Below are 13,991 nucleotides of genomic sequence, written 5' to 3'. Positions count from 1 at the left end.
TACAGGGAACTTACCTTGTTATTCAACCCTTGAAAAAAACGAATTTGAAGCCCTTGCCAACTCTTATCGCAAACCAAAGAAGTTCCATTTTAGTGTCAGGTCTGAAAAAGGGTTGAGAAAATCGCAAATTCTTGTCTGAAATAGGGTAAGGGTTTCAGGAAACGCGCCGCACACACCTACCCAATTTCTCGAAGAGTGCCCCTCCCCCGGGGGGGAGGGGGTGAACAAGAAGGAAAAACTGCTCTGCTTGTAAATTACGATTACGAGGTTCTGTTTCTAAGAATACGTTTTGAATTAAAATTTTACCAGAATTATTGTTGTTGCTACTTTCACTTTTACCTGTCTTGTTCCCAACTTGAACTGTCTTAAAACGCACGGAAAGCTGTCTCAGATAACCTTTTTTTTTTCACAATTTCCTGGGGGAGGATACCCCCAGATCCCTCTACGTTCTTGCGCCGGAGGCGCTAGAGATTTCGCGCCAGAGCCAATGCAAAATCCTGGCTACGGGCCTGTAGTGCGACTTTAAAATGTGTCCATCACGTAATTAAATAGGTTCGAACCACCTTAACGCGAATAAAAGTCCCTCATACGTTTGGTAAGTATTCAGCAACTTTGAATACTGAGAGATTTGAAGAAGGAATTGGTAGGAGACGAAGAGTTATGGAGTCAGACGTTATATGTTCTTATTATAGGTATCTTTTCGTTAAAATTGTAACTTGGAGTTTTTTTGGGAAAATGTTCCGCGGAAAACGCAGGAACTTTAGATTTTGTTGCAGCAAAAATCTGCAACATTGTTGTATGGATTTTTAAGGTTGCGGTAAAAAACTTCTCGTGTAAAATACAGTTGCCGCTATAATTAATGTTTCGTTAAAAGTTGTCTCTTGTAACATGAATTAAAAATCGCCGTTAAACCAAGTCATCCTTAAAAATCGTCTCGCGTAATCATCTTTTTAATAATACGCAAGAGCAACAGCCGAAAAATTCTAAGCTTCTTAGTAAGTCAAAAAGAAAATAACAATATTTTATTCATAGAATACAATGATCATTGCTGATCTAGTTCATTTAATTTTCTTAATCTACTTCTGTTCTACATTATATTTCAGCGACTTGTTGTTTTTCTTGAATCAATTAGCATCTATTCAGTTCAAAAACGCGCCATGGAAACCGCACATTTTTAGCAAAAATGTTTCGTATTTAAATACGTTTTGATCCCTGAATATTGCTGTTGAATAGAACATTTTCAATTCAAATAAAAGAAATAGCTTGACAGCTGACTTATTCAAATTTACTGCAAAACAACAAAAGATTTGAAGTATTTCAGAGAGAAATACTTAAATAATCTTACGCAAAGCCAGGGAAATTTTGAAGTATTCTTTGATCTGAGGTTGAACAATATAATACGGTTGCTACAACGCGTAAAAACTTTTGTTTCTGCTATTTTTGTATACTGTTCCACACGGTGCAAATTCTACGATGGAGCAGTCCTTTGAACTTACATAAATAACAAATTTAAGAACAGTGAAAAGATCTGAAAATGTCACATATCTCCAGAAAAATGTTTCCGAGCTTTCCTCGCTAGTCTTACTATAAATTTCACTTTAGCTTTGTATTCTCGTCCATCACTTGCTTTCTTTGAGCTGGTGCTTGTTTTAATGACAATGAACATCTTTATACTTCGCCATACACAATCTTCGCTCACTCGACCACATTTAACCGAAGTTCAACCTTCAAGTAACACAGAAGCACATCCAAAAATCTTCGCTTTAGTTCCGGATCTGTCGCAACTTTGGCATTCAAAGCAACGAAATTTTGCACTTTACACTCCTCTATCAGGTATTTCATGTACTCAAACATCGCCTGCCTTTGTTCCTTATTAATATCCATCAAGTACTGATCGAGCGGCACCGCGGTTGTTTTTCCTTTCCAGGCGGCTAAAGATCCCCCAACGATTCCTCCGACAACTAGACCAACAGGTCCGCCGCACACTCCACCGACAGTTGCGCTTATCCCAGTTAAAAGTCCTCCTTTTAGGCGATGGCTGTCCGTGATTTGAAATTTCTGCTCGCCTGCGATTATTGCCAGAAGGCTGACCAGGTCTTCTGGTGAGACGGGCATGCTGAATGTCTAGGAGAAAACCGAAGGATTTACTGCAAAATCGGAGACTGACTGGTAGATAGTTCACGGGCAAAACACGGAAGAGTAACTGATGCCTTGTTCCTTTCTCTTTCAAAACAGTTGTGACTGACAGACAATAACAACGCAATATTTTTAAAGGACTGATGGGAACCCCTTTATCACGTGACGCCAGTTTTCTAATTCAGCAATTCTCAAACTTGTTTGACTTGTTATGAATTGTAGTTATTCATTTGCCCGTCGATAGAACCACAGGCTTGCCACTTGAATGTTGCCGTCTGAAGTTTGAGCTAGCTATCTTAAGATTTTGAAACTTTGAATTCTCCTCACTAAAGCATGGGAAGAACATTTTGAACGTTTAAAATGTTCTAACATCAGGCAGAGTTTTAGTCTAAAATGTAGAAAATTTCCAAGTTCGTTTCTGTATAGTTCGTGTGGTATGATCTTTTTTTTTCTTGATAAAGAACAAAAGAGTAGCTAAAGAGAAGATTTTTGTAGACAGACAGAATTATGATTCTACCTCAGATTAAATTTTTAAATTTGAAAAATCACTTCAAACCAAACATATTTTTATGTATTTTCAGGATCGTGTTACGCGGTAAAGCAATTTAATTTTTGACCAACATGAAAAACCAAGCACAGGTGCCAAGCATATAGCATCTACCTCAACGTGAACGCGGAGTACACATCATCTGGGCGGCGGTCAATCTTATCTATCTTAAGTAAATAGTAAGTGGAATACATAGAAGGCACGCACTGTAATTGGATATAAAAGTTGGACTGGTACCAAGAAAAAACGATCGTTATTTAACAACGACTTGTCCAATATTTCGGTTCGAAAATAAAACCTCGTCAGGGCTTTCATTTTCTTTGAAGTCGGAAGGTGGTTAACCCCCCATCATGGAGGATCCAGGGCACCACTCTTCGACTATTGCGACTTCTAAAAACAAAAAAATTACGACAAATTTTTCTACGCTTTATTTGACTGCACTGATTCACATTTTCTCCCAATCTATTTTCAGAAGTTGGCATTGCGAAGTGTTCTTTTTTGGTGCAACAGGTAGTCGACCTGTCGTTGTTGCTATGGAAACACAGTTATGAGTGGCAGATAATTTGAACCCCCCGCGCGCAAGGGGAACCCTTGCACCAGTATAGTAGATGGCGGTAAACTTTGGCAGAGGAGATCGTGCTTTTTAGAAGTTGGGAAGCTTGTTTTATGGAATCTTTGCAAGAAAAATGTGTTTCCTGACACGCAGTGACACATTGTACCTCCGCAGATATCTGTTAACGTGAAAAAATGGGTTGCGGCCCGAGCAAAACGCCTGGCAAAACGACAGTGAGCGGTGGAGCGAGTGGTAAAATTCATGCTGAGCCTTCGCCGGTGAATGACAATGCTTCTGCTGTTCGGACTGTACAAAACAACAACTTAGCTAAGAAACCGTCTGGTGCTGTCCCTGAAATAACAAAAAGCGATGCTGGAAACAGAACAGTCGAGGAACGAAACAGCAGTGTTCGGACAAATACAGAAACCAAATCAACACAAATGACCATTCTTCACTTCAATGATGTTTACAACATCGAGCCCCGGGAAAAAGAGCCGGTCGGAGGTGCTGCGAGGTTTGCTACCAAAGTAGCCAGTCTTAGACATCTTAATCCACTGATTGTGTTCAGTGGGGACTGCTTAAATCCTTCAACAAGTAAGTTTGTGCTGAGTGTTCTGAAAAAGTTATCAAATCCTCGTAAATCTCTATGTATTTGTCATTGAGTTGCATCATAAGTGGAAACTGCGAGGGATTTTTACCCGGGAATCAAGCGCCTTTGGGCCATTTTGAATTTAACTGGGCTAAACTTCAGAATACCCGGCCACTTTTTTGAGTCTTCTAATCCTGCTACCGCGGTCCCGAGGTGGCCATAATAAATTCAGTAGCTGATCACCGTGGTTTAGGAAGGCACTGCTACCGCAGTCCCGCAGTCCTGAAGTCGTTGCTTACCTTGTATAAGCGTCACGAAATGTTAACATGTTCTCGTACTCCGATATAAAGGTCGCTAGTGCAGTGAATATCTGATTTCCGAATAATTCTAGTTTTTTTTTAAAGTTGTGCATGAAGCGTGAACAATTTAACGTGTAGTTTTTCTTTTAAAACCTCAACGGTTCTGTCTGTTACGTGTCACGTTTGACGTCGCCCCATACGATCATGTTTTATTCACGAACTATCAATATTTTCATGATTTGCCCGCTTACTTCGATGGAGAGGAGAAAAGATGACAAGACTGGAAAGAATTATCGTCCAGGAGTCGCTTTAGAACAAGATTTTCCAATACTTGATTCATTTGTCCGATGTGTCACGTTTTCAGATAAAGCCTAGTAACAACTAACAAGGACAGACAAATTACACTTATTCAAATTGCAATTATTTATTACCTTATAAATCCTAACAAACAGTTCACACAAATATACCATTCGCGCAATAACGGTTGTGGAAATAATGTTCTCATTTTGCTAGTGCCTAGTTTAGGGTTCTTAATTCGCTGCATAAATTTTCTTCACATCATTCAAAAAAAACGCAAACAAGTCCTCGCCTCTATGCGTATATCGCCACATAAATTCGGCCAAATAAGTTGAAAACAAATGTTTTCGTACTCCGAATTTCGGAAGTCTGCACTTTGCATGCCTCCAATGTCCTTCTATTTTATTTGTATGATCACCTTCTTCATTAACAAATTCAATCGAGTGGTTCACTGTTCGGTGTTCATAGCCATGCTTGTCAAGATTAGTGTAAGCTTTCCAGCAATCGGATACGATAATTGTTCCTGGTGCGATCCATTTTTCAATTATAGGTAATAGTGTTCCTTCGTCCCGTTTTTCGACTGCCACAAGAAAAGACTTCCTACTGTCCTCTTCAATTCCGCCAAACACCCACTGACCTTCCACGTGATGCCCTCTATGATACTTTCTTTTTCCAAATTTGCTCTCGTCAATCTGCACGAACTTGCCTTCTCCTCCAAGTTTTTCGCTGTTTTCAAACATAGTGATTTCACAAACTTCCCGACAAAAGCTGTCCCAGTCAACACCAGTACCTTCCGCGAGCCCCAATTCATGTTTAATTTGAGACTGGTCAAGATCTTGGCACCACCAGTAGGTCAACTTCACAATCTCTTCCAACGTCATTTTGCTTTTCTCGAACCAGCTACCTTTCCTGATCGATATCTCTGCTTTGTGCCTTTCCCCTTTTACCTGCTTCCTGCATTCCCACTTCAATAAATCTGAACGATCAGCACATCTTGTCAAGGTCATCCCTTCCTCGCACATTGGACACAATCGTTCCTTTGCTAACAGACCTTCGTCCATTAACCAGTGAATAAACATCTCTTTATCCGTCATTAGGCCCACTAAGTCATCATAACGCCACTTCTTGTGTTTGTCGTTGCGGCCGTAGCTTCCTGATTGAGAAATACCGCATTGTGTTGCACGATCCTCCTTTTTCAATTTTGGAATACTTGCGCAAGGCGTAGCCGTTGGGTGAGGTCGTTTTGAACCGATCGCAACTTGAACTGCCTTGTCAACCATGCTTCATGCACTTCCACATTAAACAGAAAAAAATTGCCTGTACCAAATGCTTTCTCGGACGGCCCTCGTTATGTACAGCTACATGCATAACAATTATTTCACAAATACCGCTTCTTTCAATAAACAATTCATTCACTGAAAAGTTAAATGAGTGGTTGTAAGGGTTAAACCGCAGATTAAACAATACTTTACACAATAGATTTCTTCCACCTTGTGTGATTTATCACAACTTTACGCAAGGTTAATTAACTATTGAACCAAACTCTTTTTATTTACCGCCCGTCCCTTTTTTTCTTGTTTCTTGTACGAAGGCGCGCAAAGGGAACGAGTAATACAACAATTGGCATTCTTTCATCGTCCCTGCATGCTCATTGCATGATACCAAGAAGTTTTCCCCACCCATGCGCCTTCCCACGCGTCCATTCATACGTTTAGTTTCCTCTTTTATTATTAATTTTTTTACACAAAGAATACACCGCCACACAATACAAAACAAATTATAAAGTGTTCCAAATCCAATAATAATTCATTCAGTTTATTGTATTGACAACGCGTCCCTTTCATCTTCAGTTCATTTTCTTCCCTTGCATTTTGTTAGTAACGAATAAAAAAATTATTCAAAACCTACAGGCACTTTCAATCACGCTCAGCCTGTCATTTACACCTTTCAGTTCATCACTACTCATACTACAATATTATTTCTTCAAACCAACAATTTCTTTTATCACGTAACCCACTATCAATATGCTAATTATAAAGTCAATGTTCCCAAGGGGTACACACTCCTAAGATAGACTTGCGCGTGGCCTACAATTGGTCAAAATTCCAACTGACGGCATCTCTTATCAACCGTCACCTCTATTGCTTCTCATTTGCGATCAATCTATGACATTCGTTACATCTGATCTGTCCTAAACCATGTATGCGCTTTCGAAGCTTTCCAAACAAAACGAGCAAACCTGGGTCAATCTCCAGAAACGGCTGAACGAGGTTCAGTTTTCCTACGAGAAATTATTTACAAACCAAGACGTCCACCGATTCATAAAAAACAAGGCAGTCTCTGTTGGAAGCTGCGAAGGATATTTCATACCTTCACTTTTAACAACAACTGCCTACCTCCTTGCATCGAAACACTGCCGCGTTCAAACATTAACGCACAGCCAGCCCCTAAATCTCTTCACCATCTTTGTTGGATACCCTGGAACAGGTAAATATATCGTGAGTTTTTCAGAAAATTCTTTGAGTCTAATCTTCTTTAAATTGGCACCTTTCCTCAAAGTTGTCACAGGCAATTCAGTCATTAATACCCTTGTCATTTTTGTATCGTTACAGGAAAATCGTCCGCAATACAACACGCCGCCCAAGATCCCTTGGAAGAGTTAGAATTAACTCCTTCTATAATAAGCAAGAGCACATCTTCAGGACTAGTTAAACTCCTTGCCAACATGAACAAAGGAATCATTCTATCACCCGAAGTCTTCGACATCCTCAACAAACTCATGAAGTCTGACGAGGACAACGCGACAGGCGACGTCCAGCTTCTGTGTAAATTATTCTCCGGGGAAAGATGCAGCTATCACTATTCCATGGAGGAATCACGAGTCATCCCAGCCAACACCCCATTTAGCATCTTAGGCGCCACACAGCTGTTGAACGTCGCGAAATTGATAGCCAAAATGGACCATGGTCATGGTTTGGTCGACAGGTTCCTCCTTGCCTTCCCGCTAGCATTCCGTCCGACGCTCACCGAAATGGAGACGGCAACTAACTACCTAGAAACCGAGGTGGTCGATGACTTTCAAGAGTGTTTTAAGAATGTCTACGACCATGGCCAGCTGCACTTCACGTTTGACGAGGACGCACAGCAGCTACTAAGACACAACATCGATCAGTTTGTGGCAGAGGTGAACGAAGCCATCAGAGAAGTCAAAATGCCCCCCAAATCTAAGATGCCGGAGCTGGTCCCAAGGATGGCCGCAGCATTGCACGTGTTGAATCACACAATGAATAATCTACTGGCCGGTGTTCCCGCTTCGCTTCCGCCCACAGAAATTTCAAAAAGTACTTTGGAAAATGCCACAGAATTCGTGCAACATCTTGAGACTCAGAAAGGCATTCTGTGTCAAGTAAGTTAAATTCAACAATTTTGTAATCGTTTGGTTTTATTAATCAATATTTACGCTGTCGCTATAACCGTCTTTATAATATAGATAGGAGTATACGCGCCCTAGAGTATAAAACATAGAAATTCATGTTTTATTGTTTTTAGTCAGCTTTCCTCGAGTACTTCGCGCGCTAGAGTATAAAACATAGAAATTCGTGTTTTATTGTTTTTAGTCAGCTTTCCTCGAGTACTTCGCGCCCTAGAGTATAAAACATAGAAATTCATGTTTTATTGTTTTTAGTCAGCTTTCCTCGAGTACTTCGCGCCCTAGAGTATAAAACATAGAAATTCATGTTTTATTGTTTTTAGTCAGCTTTCCTCGAGTACTTCGCGCGCTAGAGTATAAAACATAGAAATTCATGTTTTATTGTTTTTAGTCAGCTTTCCTCGAGTATTTCGCGCCCTAGAGTATAAAACATAGAAATTCATGTTTTATTGTTTTTAGTCAGCTTTCCTCGAGTACTTCGCGCGCTAGAGTATAAAACATAGAAATTCGTGTTTTATTGTTTTTAGTCAACTTTCCTCGAGTACTTCGCGCCCTAGAGTATAAAACATAGAAATTCATGTTTTATTGTTTTTAGTCAGCTTTCCTCGAGTACTTCGCGCGCTAGAGTATAAAACATAGAAATTCATGTTTTATTGTTTTTAGTCAGCTTTCCTCGAGTATTTCGCGCGCTAGAGTATAAAACATAGAAATTCATGTTTTATTGTTTTTAGTCAACTTTCCTCGAGTGCTACGCGCGTCGTTCACGCAAGGAACGCGAGCGAGAGAGTTTTCTTTAGAAGATTTTCCTCAACAATGTCCTCTTAAATCGTCTATTCACGCTTGAAAATTGTGACAACAAGTAAGGTTTACGAGAAGATCCGAAGGAACAGCTTTTCTGGAAATTTTACGCCTTGTACAAGTCGAACGAATTAAGGGGACGGCTGTCATCGAGGCTTCTTTATTTGTTAAGTAAGCTTGGTCGTCACCTGCAAATTTTCATTGTTCGCGCCATCAGTTCTAAAAGTATACGCCTTTGAGCGAGCGCTTTCTTACTGGATGTTTTCTCTTTTACAAAATCAATATTACGCCATTGACTGCCAGCCAGCGTGGCCTATAAATTAAGTACAAACATTCCAATTTCAATAACTTCATTTTTGTCACGTCCATTTACAAATATAGTACTTACGCGAAATACCCGGCCAATTTTTTTCGTCCACTAATCTATGTTCCCGTGCTCCCGTGCTACCGCAGTCGAGTGAGCAAAAAAGAAATTTTGTTGTGCAACTCCGCTGACCCGCACTCCCGAAGTCATTTAAGAGTTAAAGTAATAAGTGTTGAACTGCTGCTACCGCGGTCCCGCACTCCCGAAGTCATTTAAGAGTTTAAGTAATAAGTGTTGAACTGCTGCTACCGCGGTCCCGCAATCCCGAAGTCATTTAAGACTTTAAGTAATAAGTGTTGAACTACTGCTACCGCGGTCCCGCCCTCCCGAAGTCATTTAAGAGTTAAAGTAATAAGTGTTGAACTGCTGCTACCGCGGTCCCGCACTCCCGAAGTCATTTAAGAGTTAAAGTAATAAGTGTTGAACTGCTGCTACCGCGGTCCCGCACTCCCGAAGTCATTTAAGAGTTTAAGTAATAAGTGTTGAACTGCTGCTACCGCGGTCCCGCACTCCCGAAGTCATTTAAGACTTTAAGTAATAAGTGTTGAACTACTGCTACCGCGGTCCCGCCCTCCCGAAGTCATTTAATAGTTAAAGTAATAAGTGTTGAACTGCTGCTACCGCGGTCCCGCACTCCCGAAGTCATTTAAGACTTTAAGTAATAAGTGTTGAACTGCTGCTACCGCAGTCCCGCACTCCCGAAGTGGGTGAATAATGAAATTAAATATTCAATTGCGTAGCGCGTTCGTTTCTGGTGGATCTAAGAACGAAGAATATTCATGTGTTTAGCGCGTTTGTTTGGGTTCATGGATTTAAGAACGAAGAATATTCATGTGTTTAGCGCGTTTGTTTGGGCCCATGGATGTAAGAACGAGGAATATTCATGTGCGTAGCGCGTTTGTTTCTGGTCAAGGATTTAAGAATTTGTTTCGGCTCATGGATTTAAGAACGAAGAATATTCATGTGTGTAGCGCGTTTGTTTGGGTTCATGGATTTAAGAACGAAGAATATTCATGTGTGTAGCGCGTTTGTTTCGGCTCATGGATGTAAGAACGAGGAATATTCATGTGCGAACTCGACGAGTACATGTTAACATTGAGACGTTTGCTTTGTAAATTCTGCAATGTTTATTTACATGTAAGTGATGAAAAGTCACCATTTTGAAATCGTATTATTAAAAACATGGTAAGCAATGTAACGCAATGTCTAATGAATGACAATGGAAAAGTGATTATAAGAAAAAACCATACTATTGACTACAATATTGTCACAATCCTTTGGTAAACGTTATATATCAATGGCTTTTGATTAAATGATGGCATCACTCGTCATTTCTTCAAAACGTGCTAATGAAAACGGAAAGAATCTTAATAACTTGGTTACAATTACACGCGCTTTTCGATTAAAGTGATCGATAATGCAATCGATATCGTATTTGAAGGCAAGGAACTTATTTAAGCAACGTTCTTAAAAGTTCTTCTAAATGTAATTATTACTTTGCAAAAACACACGCATTGGTTGCGAAATGTCACAGTGAATTCCCTTGGCGAAAGCATTATCAAATTCTTCACTGCTCACTGATGTAGTTGAAGGCCATTGTTGTGGTTTGGATTTCACGAACACTTTGCATTTGCCGCGGGATCTTGGGATGTTAAATTCCACTACACGGCCAAAACCATCTTCTTGAAGTGACTTGGTGGCGCTACTGAACTCCGGCTCCGCTATGGCTTTGTTTGAACGTTTGCCGTGTTTAAAACTGCGGAAGGAGACGACGGGACCTTGTGCGAGTAGAACGTTGTCTTTTACCGTGTCAATTGTTGGCTGCTCAATGGTTTTGTCACAGGTTGCGTTGGTGAGGTCTTTTAAGAACTATAATTTTAAAAGAAAAAAAGGGTATTAGTGTATGTGAGCAACCGATAAGGGTTGTAACGTGTAACTCGGTAGATTCATTCTGAAGTTGCTCCTTTAACTGTTTAATAACTGTGCATTTAACATGGCTATTAACCTATAATTGACTGTAAAATGGCAAACTGAGTAATTTTGACAGCAAGAGCACATTTTTGCCTTTTGTAAACACGACTCATGTGACCATCTAAAGGTCAATGCTAATGATTACATCACCACAGTGAGAAGTCTCAAGGCCCGTTTACACAGGCGATTTTTGTCGGGCAACTCAATGCAACTTTTGTCGTGCTGAAGTTGCATCAAGTTTCGAGCAGGTTCGAAACTCCTGCGACTTGTAGTTTTCACGTGTACAAACTCGCGGTGATTTCATGGTGATTTTATTGTTGCGATATCGCGGCAAAGTTGCATGAAGTCGCTGCGATATTGCAGCGACTTGCTGCAACTTCGGCGCGACAAAAATTGCACTGAAATGCGTGACAAAAATCGCCTGTGTAAACGGGCCTTAACAGTCTCCCTTAGTCTTTCTACAAGAAGTATTGTTTAGAAAAATAAAAAAAAAAATGATCTGTGGTGGTGGGGAGGGGGGTTGGTATTCAAGGAAGAACTCTCAAGATAGGAGGGTTTTTTTTTTGGGCCATGCAGGGAGGCTGAAAAATACTTGTCGTCAATATAACAACCCCCATAAGGGATTTAAAACCACTCAACAGCGAACAACATAAAAATTATGTGTTTTTTACAATAACTGTCAAATTTTGTGCATGTAACCTTTTACCTCTATTAATGTCTACAGCCCGACCTCTATTAAGCGGCCACCCTTGGGACTTTGAAAAGTGGCCGCTTAATAGAGGTTGGCCGCTTAATAGAGCTACAATATAAAGGATAGGAATGGCAGTAAACATGGTTTTATTGACTCTATATGGCAAAATGCTTTTAAAAAGTGAACAGAAATGAAGATAAATCCAAAATTCATTGTAACAAAACATCAAGTGCATTTCCAGCCCATGCATAGTTCTAGCTCTAACACAGAGGGCACGTAGCCGAAATGTACAGTATTTCTTCGAATTCATTTAAATGTACAGAAAAATAGGTAAAACATCGTTGCAAGTTTCTTAAGCCTTTTTGCATCAACAGTTAGTATGTGAAAAAATTTAGCTCAAGATATCTCACGGATGATATATAATTATCATTTTTCACCATTTCGTTTGGAAAGATAATTTGCGGCCGCTTAATGGAGGTAAAAAACCATATAAATAATACACTTGCGACAGCAAAAGGTGGCCGCGGCCGCTTAATAAAGGTGGCCGTTGAATAGAGGTATCAAATACAGTAGTTTAGTGACAAATAAATCGAGACTTTGGAAAGTGGCCGCTTAATGGAGGGTGGCCACTTAATAGGTGGCCGCTTAATAGAGGTCGGACTGTATTTCAAAATGAGACTTGGTACAAAGCCTGTTCATTTTCATTCAAATAAAATAATTTTCAATGAGTAAAAGGTCTTGTGCCAGGAGTAGTAAATGGGAACACTATCTGGGTTCCTTTGCCGATCTTTAGCCACAAACAGTATTTAGCATAGTATGCTTTAATTTAGGTGATGTCTAATAGGGATTCATTAGAATCTGATAGGTCACTTATGAGAGCTAAAAAACAAAGGAAATGAACAGTTGGTTGTTCACGAAAGAGGTGACAGTCGGTTATGGGCGTAGTCCCTTACAAGACCTTTTAAGTACAAAGGTTATAAAAATATAGGGAAGCCTTGAGCAAAGTGGCCCATACTTGCTGGAGCTTATCCAGGTTTCTAAAGCATTGAGCGGCTAGGAATATTTCTATTCCCCCCTGAATGTGATGCAGTCCATCGCAGGGTACCCCCCCTCCCCCCAGCATTAAGTTGCTAGTACCTATTTATACACCTGGATAGAGAGAGGCACTATGAAAGTGAAGTGTTTTGCCCAAGAACACAACACAGTGACCCTGGCCAGGCCAAGAACGCGCACTTACCATTAGGCCACCACGCCTCCCACAAATATAAATCGTCTTATTTGTTGAGAGTAGGATTCCCGATCGAATTGGAATTTAGAAGTGTTGGTTTGAGTGTCAATTCTAACAGGGTTTCACAATGGTGGTCATATCTAGAGCTGGACACTTATAAGAGTTGTCGCAAGGAGAGCTTTGATAGCCTGCAGTGCAGGTGTTTTCAATGGGTGTGTGAGTTATCGTTATTAGCTCGCAATCAAGTAGATTTACCGCCACGTTGGATGTGGAAAAGTGGGCTGAGAGAGGGTTGGACTCCCTGGGATGCATTTTTTCTTCTCACCCAAGCCTGTCCTGAGTTTCAATCCAAGATGGTGATTAAGATGGCGCTCACCCGATCAAAATGTGCTCCCTTGCTAAAAGATGCCTGCATTGTAGACTAGAGCGGTGACTGTATGCCGCGCTTTGCAAATACCCAACTGGTTAGCCTTCCACCAATTGAGATTTTGAACAGATTTGTGTTCTGTTTGCAATATTTGTTTGTTTATCTAGTGTCTTTAATTACATGTAGTACTACAGTTATGCTAAATACTCTGACACAAAAAGTATGCAATGAGGGACATATTTTTATAGCCTATTTTGTATTTCTTCTCAGTGAGTAGTGTGACTTCCGGCAAACAGATGATTCCAATTCTGAATGCTTTGAATGTGAACATTGCTGTGTATGGAAATCATGACTTTGGTGAGTTTATGTACAGTATTTTACTGTTTTCAGCCTGTTCTTCTATCTCTCCTTGCTTTCACTGCTTGATTCCAGGAGTTCTGATAAAGTGATTGTACCGGTAATTATTTTTATGACCACTCTTATCAGTTTGCTCGAAATCATTCTCAATGTGGTTAATAAACTATTCTTTGTTCATTTTGTTGCAATGTAGATTTCGGTGTTGATGAGCTGATGGAGTTCAGTGTTGCTACCAATTGTCCGTGGCTTCTAAGTAATGTGATTGACAAAATGACGGAGAGACAATTGGCTGATGGTGAGATCAAACGGATTATAGAGTGGGGTGGGAGAAAGGTTGGTTGAACCACTTCAGTCTATAAAGTTA

General features: G+C 40.2%; 3 protein-coding genes and 1 pseudogene across 4 annotated transcripts in view; 2 read left to right on the top strand and 2 right to left on the bottom strand.

Annotated features, from left to right (window-relative positions):
- Window positions 1-963: 963 nt before the first annotated feature.
- Window positions 964-2,230, bottom strand: LOC144652205 (protein C19orf12 pseudogene; annotated as a pseudogene).
- A 1,038-nt stretch (window positions 2,231-3,268) lies between these two features.
- LOC144649408 (5'-nucleotidase-like) overlaps window positions 3,269-13,991 on the top strand; it is a 51,420-nt gene continuing 40,697 nt past the window's right edge. For both annotated transcript variants that reach the window (XM_078508898.1, XM_078508897.1), the window contains exons 1-3: window positions 3,269-3,830; window positions 13,541-13,627; window positions 13,821-13,960. In XM_078508898.1, the coding sequence (XP_078365024.1) occupies window positions 3,431-3,830; window positions 13,541-13,627; window positions 13,821-13,960 (627 nt within the window). In that variant the 5' untranslated portion in view covers window positions 3,269-3,430. The remainder of the gene's footprint in view (window positions 3,831-13,540; window positions 13,628-13,820; window positions 13,961-13,991) is intronic.
- On the bottom strand, window positions 4,655-5,342 carry LOC144651385 (uncharacterized). The gene has a single exon (XM_078511316.1). The coding sequence runs from the start codon at window positions 5,300-5,302 to the stop codon at window positions 4,655-4,657; it is 648 nt and encodes a 215-aa protein (XP_078367442.1). The 5' UTR covers window positions 5,303-5,342.
- On the top strand, window positions 6,620-7,836 carry LOC144651384 (uncharacterized). Its single transcript, XM_078511315.1, has 2 exons — window positions 6,620-6,908; window positions 7,034-7,836. Exons 1-2 carry the CDS (start codon window positions 6,620-6,622, stop codon window positions 7,834-7,836), a joined length of 1,092 nt encoding a protein of 363 aa, XP_078367441.1.

The sequence above is a fragment of the Oculina patagonica genome, chromosome 4 (assembly GCF_052425735.1).
Source record: "Oculina patagonica isolate OP01 chromosome 4, crgOcupat, whole genome shotgun sequence".
In the NCBI taxonomy this organism is placed as follows: Eukaryota; Metazoa; Cnidaria; class Anthozoa; order Scleractinia; family Oculinidae; genus Oculina; species Oculina patagonica.
Note: the sequence above shows the minus strand (reverse complement) of the source record. Positions and strands in the feature narration are given on the sequence as shown.